The following is a 10911-nucleotide window of genomic DNA, read 5'->3' on the forward strand; positions in this document are numbered from 1 at the left end:
CAGGCCTACATGTTGAGGTTGATCCAAGCTTAATGAATGAACGGAAAAGGGAAAAAATACTTCATTATTAGTTATCTTAATTCATGTATTAGGCTATTTACACTAAAGTATCCTACACTGTCATAGGCAACACTCCTCCCTTTCTCTTGTTATCCTAATTCATCCCATGTATGTAGGTCTGCTCTCTTGATTTTTTATAGCACCCACCATTAGATGGTGCTATAGCAATAATGATTCAAATGTCACCCTCATTGATTTTTTCCTTCTGTCGTATATTCCTTTACCAAAAAGGAGAGGGGGAAAGAAAGAGGGGTAGAGTTTGAGTTGAACAACTGTTGCACACACTCACAATAGCTTTCTAGGAAGCTCTTTGGATCACACACACACCAGCCATCATTTCATCTGCTAACAGAGGACCCTGGAGTGAGGTTGACAGCAGAAGTTTGTCTCAGAGTCACACAGCTGTTTGAGGGGGAGTGAATGAGTGTGTATGTGCATGCTCTGTGGACACACAGTGACTCCGCTGAACTTGTCAATATACTAAATTAGCTGATCCAGATTGGACAAACGGACTGGACTGGGCAGTGGATGTTTCAGCTGACTGTAAAGCCTTTGGCTGCAACGAGGAATACTCTTTTGCACCCGAGAGAGAAATAGGGGGGACAGAGAGAGAGAGAGTGAGAGAAAGAGAGAGAAGGGAGAAGTTCAGTGGACTGTTTGATTCAGATGATTCCCTATTCCTCTCTCTGATTTTTAATCTCTTCATTTGTTCTTCTGAGTACCGGAATCATGTCTGCAACTGGCAGCAAAGGAATATGCATGGCATTTCTGCTGGGATCTCTACTAATAATGTCAACAAGTGGGAACACCGGTCACAATCAGGACAACGTGCTGACAAGACCATCCTGCTATGGAGGTTTTGACCTCTACTTTGTTTTGGATAAGTGAGTTTATCGTGAAATCTCTCTTACTATTCACTACCATTCTTTTCTTCTCTCTTGAGAATATCTTAAGACTTACCCTTGAGTGATCATACTGAAGTCCGTGGAGACTTTTACCAGGAGGTTTATGATGTTAATTATAGCCTACTTGACATTTGCATGCAATAAGAAATGAAAGGACCCTGAGGAATATGATTGCAAGCGGTATCTACAGTTAATTGCATTTTTTTTTTGCAAGTAGGCTACACTTTACCTCCATTGTGACTCAAGTAAAACTTTTGCTAATTTAATTTTCATTCAGTATTCAGTGCAGAGTGCCAAACTCCCCAAAACAAGTTTAATTCATGCTAAATTGCATCATTGACTATGGCACTGAATTATTTCCAGACATTTGCAACCATAGAGCTCTGGACTTGTATTATTGCTGCTATTATTGCAGAAGGCAAAAAGGCTTGTTGAAGTATTTCATAGCCTTTATGATAATGTGTGCAGCCACTATTAGTTCTGTCCTCAACTATCAGTATATGCCACTGAATTTGCCATCACAGATTTTCTTTGGGATAGAGGTTTCTGTGTCATGGTTTCATCTCTTTGCTGCCCCCTTGTGAAGTTGAGGGAAAATAGTACTTAGCCTACTTTGTGCATTGTCAAAACTGGAGTAACATGTGCGGTATAACTGTCATGCTTAGTTCTTATATTGTTCTCACAGGAGGGCACTGTGGTGCTTGGTAAACAGCGCTTGCAAATAGAAGGTGATGTTTTTTAACCTTTCCTGTGAGGCAGAGGTCTGGTGTTCCGCTGCTGGTCCATCAAGCTCTGGTTTGCTAGTCACACACGCTTTGTTTCCTTACCAGACCTGGCATGCAGAGGATCAAACAAAAGCAGACACGCTGGTTCCGAATGGGGTCAGTGGCACAGCTGGTGAATCAGTTACCAGCGGTTGCTCAAAGCTCATTTTAGCAATGTCTTACTTACCTGTAGAGTGCTGTCCTCGGATATGTAGTCTGCTCTTATCGCAGACAAATTTCACAGTACACATTTCTTCAGTGAATGAAAGTCGTTGTACTTGATAGACAGTACACAATATGAGAGACAGGCATGAGAAAGCAATGTTTGAAATTGCCAAGCGTGGAAAATGTTTAATGGCAGTGCAAAATGAGCCCATGAGTCTCATGTTAGCATTTGATGAGGTGAAGACAGGGGAGATTAACTTAAAGGACTACTGTCACACCGGTGTGACAGGAATGTTGGGAAATGAACATTCTAAAGAATATCTGGGTTCACTGAATTCAACAGAATTTTAAACCTTCAATTGTTGCGAAACGGAATCTTATGTTAGAATGTTTAAAAACCTACCTAAAAAAGTAAAAGCCAAGAGAGCAGAAATCCTCCACAGGTTTCAGTTTCTGCAAGCATTTACACAGGGGAGGTTTGAGTGGTTGTGCAGTGAATGTGTGAAAACAGTAAAGACAACCATGGCAAAAAGATCTTGACGTTACGTTTTGTACATGCTGACAGGCCAGTTTTTGATTTAGGCTGATATTTCCCTAAGCTTTGTTGACAGTGTGTGACAGTGTTTTACCGGTTTGACAATCTTTCCTCTGCTGTTATATAGTTGGCTTGTGGTGAGGGAAAAAAGACACGCACACACACACGCTATACACAAAAACACATGTGTCGTAGGCTGCCATCCAGCTTTCATATTGCGTGTCAGAAGTCTGAAATGAGCTTTGATCCAACATGTAGGTCTACAGAAAGTGACATCAGTTCAGATCTCATTTCACAAACATGGTGGAACGGTTCAACAGCGACAATTAGGAAGTCAGATCTACAAAACCCCATACGGAAGTTACTTATAACCCCCCCCACCACCACCACCCCATATTTCTATTTCTTCAAATCGGAGTGCTTACTCTTTTTCAGTACCAAGACCACTGACAAAAATACCACATATATAATCAAAGTTCAAAATCCCTGTTCACAGAACTATTGAAACTTCAAAAAAGAGTATATCGCACACTAGAGGATATGTTTTTTGCAGATTTTATTTAGTTCACGCAAATAAAATCAGCAGAAAGATATCCTCCTGTGTGCGATGTATACTCTTTTTTGAAGTAACCATATATGATGTTGGTAGATTATTTTTGCTTGGCTTGTAGACTGTTACAATGCTCGACTCAGCAATGCTGCTTATATTCGGAGAGACCACCTTAACTTGCAGGACAAAGTTGATGCTCATTAAAACTGACTCATGACTCAAAGTTGATGCTCATTAAAACTTCAAATATATATGAAGGATATTTATATATAAATAAAACTTCATATATAAGTTTTAATGAGCATCAACTTTGAGTCATGAGTCAGTAACTCAATTTTCAGTTAAATATATATATATATGTATTGAGTTACTATGTAATTTGTTAATAATTTTCAACAAGTTGCTATGTATTCGTGAGGATTAGGTTGTTTTGTTAATGTAAAACATAAGCCTTTCCCCTGGGACTTGTAAGCAACAACTGGAGTGAAAGAAGAAAAACAAGACAGACTAGACAGTTTTCTGAGCCAAGTCTAGAGACAGACCAAATTAATGGATAGTCAAATGGAACAGCAGCTGTTTCTAATCAATGATGCCTTCTCCCTGTAGCCTATGTGTGGATTCTTCAACAAAACCTTCTTATCGTCTTCAATTGCTTTTGTCTGATTCTTAATTTGAGTTGAATAATTTCTGCTCAGAGATTTAAAGCCTTCCTCTTCCTTCTCCCCCACACACTTTTTGAAGAAAGTTTTTTTTTTTTTTTTTTTTAAAGTTCAGATGTTTTTTCCAGTTGCCAAGTCTCCAAACTGCCTTTGCAGTTAGACATTTGTGCAACAGAGGAGTTTTTCATTGAATGGAAATTGGAGAGCAGATATTCAAAGCACAAAGCAGATTAATAAAATCAGAGATTTTTTCAGGGTTGCTTGAACTAAAATATCATCCTCAACAGTTAGTTCAACTATAGGATGCCTTCAAAAAACACAAGGAGTTCATACTGATACATATTAAACCTTTTGCTTCATTGTTATCTCTGAGATAAAAACAAACATTTTCGCATAGTTCTTGTGATTGTACTGAAAACAACTGAACTACCATAACATAGACTTCTTTTAGCACAGTCTCTGTCTAAGAAAGATATATTCGTTTGTAAGTTAGGACATCATTAGTGGTGATGGCTAAGTTCTAAACCATTCGTCCAGGTCTCGGGGGAATAACAGCTGGTGTGCAGCATGTGGGCATTGCTCTCAGTCTCTACACTTATGTAATTTCTCTCCCTTGCTCCAATTTATGGTTTGGGTTTTTGGGTTGAGCCAGCACATGTGGCCACGCAAAAAAATCTGCGGAAGCTGTTGCCTGTCTCCCTGATTTATCATATCCTGAAGGACACACTGAGAACAACTGTGACTAATACTGAGGTCTTGTAGAAAACCGGGCTAGCAGCTGATTAGCCCCCCTATATCAGATATCTCCACTTGACGTACCATAATATACTTGGCACAGATTGATAATATTAGCCAGAACATTAGCCTTCCAATCACAAAATGAAACCATGGAGATGTAGAGGGATGTCATCTCTGGTTCTCGCACATCTGTATTATGAAGTAAATCCTCACTTTATATGGCAAGTACTGAATATAAAAGGAGTGACAAAATTTGTTTACTGATATGCATTCCCCAAAGTACTGCACTTGTAGTAGATGACAATAATTATTTCACATTATTTTGCACATTAGCGACAGATGCAAGTTGTGGAATGGACAGTGGACAAGTTCATGCGGAGAAATGTACAAATTAGAAATGTATAGTATCTCCATGCACAGGGCATATATATATATATATATCCTACAACACTCATAGCGAAATATAAGAGATACGTAGTAGGGTAGGCTATTAGGAAAAAAACTGATAGCCTATATCCCCTCCGTTTTTAAAAATAATTCTGCTGAACACTGAAATGCTAAAAACATGTTATAAACAGCTGGGAAAGGCTGTCACAAATCCCTCGAACAGGTGGTCAATCAGAGATTTCAAATGAACGAGGTAACAACATGTCACAATGCAACACGCTGTTTTCCTTTGATGAAAGTGAAACCATGAGTTTTCCCACATCTCAATTTTGGCCAAAGTTTTCAGAAATAATCGTTTTCAGTGATAAAACCTCATTGAAATAATATGCATTTTCCATAAAGGGTCTTAGAAGCCATCTGTCTCCTTCTAGCCACAGCGTTTTTTGTTGCAAACATAATCAACCCAAGCATGCTCAGATGACGTGATAGACGAGGCGCTGTTGCTCACGTGTCTATCATCGTAAAAAAGCCCGATTTGATTGGTCCGCCAGATTTGGGGTGAGCATAGTTGCTCCACAACGGAGCAATGCCAGACCGAACTTCCCGACCTCAAATGTTGTGGGCTGGCACCCAGGCTAGAAGAATAACCATATCAGCAGTGTACATGATGCTTTCTTCTACCATGAGCTCTTTTACTGTATAAGGGATAATGTATTGTCTGCTGGTCAGCACAGGTAAATAAGTCCTGACAGTGCAAACAAGACCCTGATGTGTAGCGGTTATCATCCAGAAATGTTGGCCCATTCAATTCAGTGGAACTGTCTGCAGGATTCTGAAGAGTGCTGCGATAAGCTGTGAATAACATGTCTGGCAACACAGCCCTCTGTCTTGGCTCGTGAGAAACCCATGTCCCTGATGCTCAGGCTATCTAAGTGAGTCAAATAAAGAAGCATTCAAGGAATCTCTACTCAGATGAGTGCAGTGCAACCTCCACCCATCACAGACAAACACAAACACATTTCAAAATCCCAGAGGACGTTCTGAACTGAGGCTTAGGGAGATTAATGAACACATTAATGAAAAATGCACAGATTCTGTCACGGATTATTAAATAGATGAAGTCATTAATGATTGCCTTAACTGATGTGCTATCGAATCTAACCCTCATGCATCGTTATGTTAAAAATCTAACCACCACCCAGTCATGTCAATGTGAAATCGACCATGACGGATGACACAACTACTCCATTTTGCCTGATGGGAATGAAAATGCAGTACATCATTCTAAATCAAATCCTGTAGATCAAATCTCAGTGCTCAGCTCAGTGATCAAATCAGTCAGGCTGCAGGAGAAATAGAGAGAATGGCTGGCGAGACATAAGTAGATGGGATGGGGAAGGATGAGGTAAGAATATACTGTAGGCATAATATAAGGCAATGTCTGGAAATCAATGGAAATGATAAGTGACCCCAAACCTTTGATTGGTAGTGTAAATAAACAACAAAATGTGTTTAGCTGCAGAATTGCCTAGTTAGTAAAGTGCACTATCATCATTATTGTCATCATGGTAGTGCACTCCTCTTTAATTAGTGCAACCGCCAGCAGTGGGAGGAAAGTTACTCAGGAGAATTAGACAGGAAACAGACATTTTTTTATTATCATTTTAATATCTTTAACTGGTGGTGTCTCTGTATTGTACCATGCTGTACATGCTGCCGTTTAATGCATCTCCAACATCACTTACAGGCAAACTTTCAATATACAGACGAGTTATCCATGAATTTCATAGTTGTCATTTTCTCATGTGTGCTTTTCTTAGATCCTTAGATGTGTAAACAAAAGAGAGGGACTAAGACTTATACTAAGACAGTGTGATGGACAGGTGCAGAAAAGCATTAAAGACCGATGTTTTGATGTTTATTATTAAGCAAAATTGTTTAGTTTTGATAACCATGAATGGTGAATTATTCAAAATGAGTGCAGTGTAATCTTGGTCATTATCAGCTAGCATCCTGTTTTATTAACTTTCTCTACTTGATTGATCTACACTGCAACTAAACACAATCTTAACTCAAGGGGATTTGTAGAGATTATATCAACTAATACCACAGCTGTATTTCACTGAGCTGTTAAGAGATTGATGTTGTGTTTGTTTGACTTTAGGATTGGTTTACATCTTTAAAAACAGTTTATTCAAGGTCTAACCCTCTCTCTTTCATTTGAATGAGAGGACTGCCATTAAGATGAAGAATCTTGGCTCCATTGGAAAAGGTTTATGAAAGGTTTCGTCTGAATGTGCTGTGAATGTAATCTGCTTGTTACCTTCTGGCCATAGATGTGCAGGAGGCAGCCATTTGTTATACCATTAAATCTTTTGAGGGTTTATGTGCCAAACTGCCTTACTCTTTCAATGGTTTTGTACACAAAACACACACACACACACACACTGAGAGGAGTGCAAAGAGAGACTCAAGTGTTTACTGGCTTTTTTTCTCCACTTGCTTCTTTTTTTCTGCACTTTAGCACACCTCATTTGAGATGATAGTCTCAAGGCATGGACTCTCTTTCACTATACTCACGAAGTGTCAGTCATCGTGGAACATACGTGTAACATACATTATTCCTCTCGGTGTTAACTAGTTAGGCATCACTGGAATAACCTGTAATGTGACTGTGGGACTGACCTGAATGTTCTATTTTCTACTAATTATTCAAACAAGTCTCTTTGATGTTGACAAATATAATGGTATTTATTACCAGCTTAGCCATCATCATCATCATCATTATGATCATTATGGTCTTATCATTGATGAAGTGTGTGAACACGTCTTTTACCTCCACAGGTCTGGCAGTGTGATGCACCACTGGACTGAGATCTACCACTTTGTCGAACATCTGGCACATAAATTCATAAGGTACGTACGAATCCACAGAGCATGGCCTCCACCCACCAAAAGCCAAACCATGTGACAAAGTCATACAGTGGTATTCACACCCTGCCCCCTTTCATCTTTACACTCTCAAGGCATTTATAAAAAGCACAACATTGCTCATTTAGTAAGAGCATAAAAATCCGGTTATATAAACAGGAGCTGTGATTGTGTGTGAAGTAAATGGCTTGTTGGCAGGCGAGAGCATGTGTCTGCAGATTCCCTCTGTTTACTCTCCTCTTCCCTTCTCCCCAACCCCCTCTTCTGCAGCCCACAGCTGCGGATGTCCTTTATTGTGTTTTCCACTGAGGGACGGATCTTGATGCGTCTCACAGAGGACAGGTAAGAGAGAGAGAGAGAGAGAGTGTGTGTGTGTGTGTGTGTGTGTGTTTTTTGAAAGTACAAGTCCCTCAAGTGAAAGTACAAGTCCCTCATGTCAAATTCCCCTCCCGAGCTCAATGAGATTGGGAGCTGGTCAGAGATGAACAAAGAAGTGCATTGTAAGCAGGTAGACATTGAGAACAGTAGGACAAATGCATAAGGAGCTGTGGTCAGCAGAGTGACCAGTGATCAGTGTTCATGGACTTCCCAGCTGATCTCGCACTGTGCATCACAGATGTTGATTTTATTTCAATAGAAGACATATGGCATCATATTAGGTCATCCGATTGAGTTGCAGTCACAAAATAAGTGTTTCTGTTACTAATTATTTCTTGTGAATATGAGGGATTGCGTAGATTTAAGGGTGGGGCATTTCCACACATTCTGTTTTGAATCAGGGAACTGGAATCACAGTTTATTTTGCTGTATTAATGATACAACAGGAATCCACAGCTTGGTTCAATAGTTACAGGTCTATAAATCAAATCATTTTGAAGCGTTCGAAACCTACTTTCAGAATGGCATACATTGCCATTGTGATTTGAAGTTGTGATATCTGTTCTCATAAATTCTAGATGAGAAAGTGGTTGTGCTTACACCTTGCTTCATATGCCAAGTCTTCATATGCCAACTCTTCATGTGTCAGCATTGTGAAATCATTTCAAATAAATATCTGAGAATAATTTTTTTCATCACTGTCCTAGAATGATCCATGAAAGACTGCCTTTGATCTTCAATACTACAGCATCAGTGAAGACATACATAGCTCACTATGTAGTTGATCTTCAATACTACAGCATCAGTGAAGACATATATAGCTCACTATGTAGTTGATCTTCAATACTCCAGCATCAGTGAAGACATATATGGCTCACTATGTAGTTGATCTTCAATACTACAGCATCAGTGAAGACATATATGGCTCACTATGTAGTAGGCTTCTGGGCCTGGCAGTAATAGACATATATAGCTCACTATGTAGTAGGCTTCTGGGCCTGGCAGTAATAGACATATATAGCTCACTATGTAGTAGGCTTCTGGGCCTGGCAGTAATAGATGATGTGTGCTTCACATAGCAAACAGAGTTTATTTTCTACACATTTCATGGTATTTTATAGACAACACATTGTCTCTATTGAGAGAGTTTACTTCATGAAACAAAAGAGAGCAACCAAATTCTCAGTGCTGTGAGTGTTACGTCAGACACACTGATGAATTTACACTCTGTGTATTTAGGAGAGCGTGCTGCTGTTTCCTGTTAGCCTGTCTATTATTTATTAACGCCTGTTCCACTGATCAAATAAATGATCAACAAATCCCGGCCTGTTTTCTTTGAAAAAGGCACATTTATCAGAGTGTCTGGTGCCAGGGAGCCCAACAGAGAAGAACATCTGGACTATGAGTTTCTGCCGTGACACCGCTATCATTTCCAAGTATTAAAATCTGTGCAGGCGAAAAGCTTCAACATGTGCTTTGAAGTATCTTTAAATTGTCACTTTCGCGATTTGATTTGGGAGATGTGCCCGTCACGTCACCTCTGAGTGACTGTCCCCTTTCCATGTGTCCATGAAAATGCCTGACTCTTTACTGTCTTCCTGCTGTGTCATCTTGACAAGGCCATATTTTCACACAAGGTCTGTTTCCTTGTGTCATATCCTTCATCACTGTAGCACTCATTTTGTCAAAAGTGAAGTCAGCGTGATTTATTACAAAATAACAGCGTGACTCCCCAGAGATAAACAGTCACATATGTGCAGAATCTATCTATCTATCTATCTATCTATCTATCCATCTATCTATCTATCTATCTATCTATCACATACAGTATGTGCAGTAGTACACATCACGCCTATGCCGATTCTATCTATGCCGATTTAAGAAAGAAATAGAGCAAAAGAGTCTGTCATATTGACTGGGTGGGTCAGCACTTCCCTGGCAGGAAGGTTTAAATGGATTTTCCGATCAGCAGAAACAGCAAGTAGAGCCCAGAATCACAGTTACGGTCCGATGACGTCCAACTTGAGGCCAAGGCATTCTTTCACAAAACACCTCTCCCATCCAAGCACCTCTCAGTCTCATCTGACGACAACTACCATATGATATTGTTATTATTTATGGATATGGTCATTGTAGTTGTTCATTACTTTGCACTAGCAGATTTTATTTGATAATGTTGGACACACAGACTGACAAGGTTATTAAAGCCTGTGGTAGTGTTGTCTGTGTTTTTATGAAGAATTGTCCCTCCCCCAAGTTCTCAGGATTGGTTTTGTACCCTTATGACACACGGACTGATGCCTGAATTGACCTACCTGGGCTGCGATTGGTTGAAATTAAAACTCAAAGCAGAAACATTGACTGCTTATTACATTCATGATATATCTTTGTGTGTGTGTGTGTGCGTGTGTGTGTGTGTGTGTGTGTGTGTGTGTGTGTGTGTGTGTGTGTGTGTGTGTGTGTGTGTGTGTGTGTGTGTTTGCAGGGAAAAGATAAGGAAAGGACTGGAGGAGCTTCAGATGGTCTTGCCAGGGGGAGACACCTTCATGCACGAGGGCATTCAAAGGGTGAGACCTAAAGCCAGTACACAGTTACAGCCATACAGTTAGCAAATTATGTTGTTATGTCTGTTTTCAGTGCAGTGTACAGTACATATGCACTTATGCCTGGTGTGTGATCTCACAAGCATTTACAGAGATAAAGCTGTGTAGTGTAAACTCTTAGTTTCCATAATGAGAAGGTCAGCCAGTGCCATAACGGGAACCCATTAAAGGATAGCAATTTCATGCACAATTCCAAACAGCGGCAGAATAAACAGTGCATTGCAGAGCATAAAGAG

The 10911-nt window shown here is 39.8% G+C and overlaps 1 protein-coding gene across 1 annotated transcript in view; it reads left to right on the forward strand.

The window, feature by feature from the left end:
• Positions 1–346: 346 nt before the first annotated feature.
• antxr1a (ANTXR cell adhesion molecule 1a) overlaps positions 347–10911 on the forward strand; it is a 33545-nt gene continuing 22980 nt past the window's right edge. The window contains exons 1-4 of the mRNA XM_048243345.1: positions 347–944; positions 7608–7679; positions 7965–8036; positions 10558–10639. Coding sequence (XP_048099302.1) covers positions 790–944; positions 7608–7679; positions 7965–8036; positions 10558–10639 — 381 coding nt within the window. The 5' untranslated portion in view covers positions 347–789. The remainder of the gene's footprint in view (positions 945–7607; positions 7680–7964; positions 8037–10557; positions 10640–10911) is intronic.

The sequence above is a fragment of the Alosa alosa genome, chromosome 5 (assembly GCF_017589495.1).
Source record: "Alosa alosa isolate M-15738 ecotype Scorff River chromosome 5, AALO_Geno_1.1, whole genome shotgun sequence".
Lineage (NCBI taxonomy): Eukaryota > Metazoa > Chordata > Actinopteri > Clupeiformes > Clupeidae > Alosa > Alosa alosa.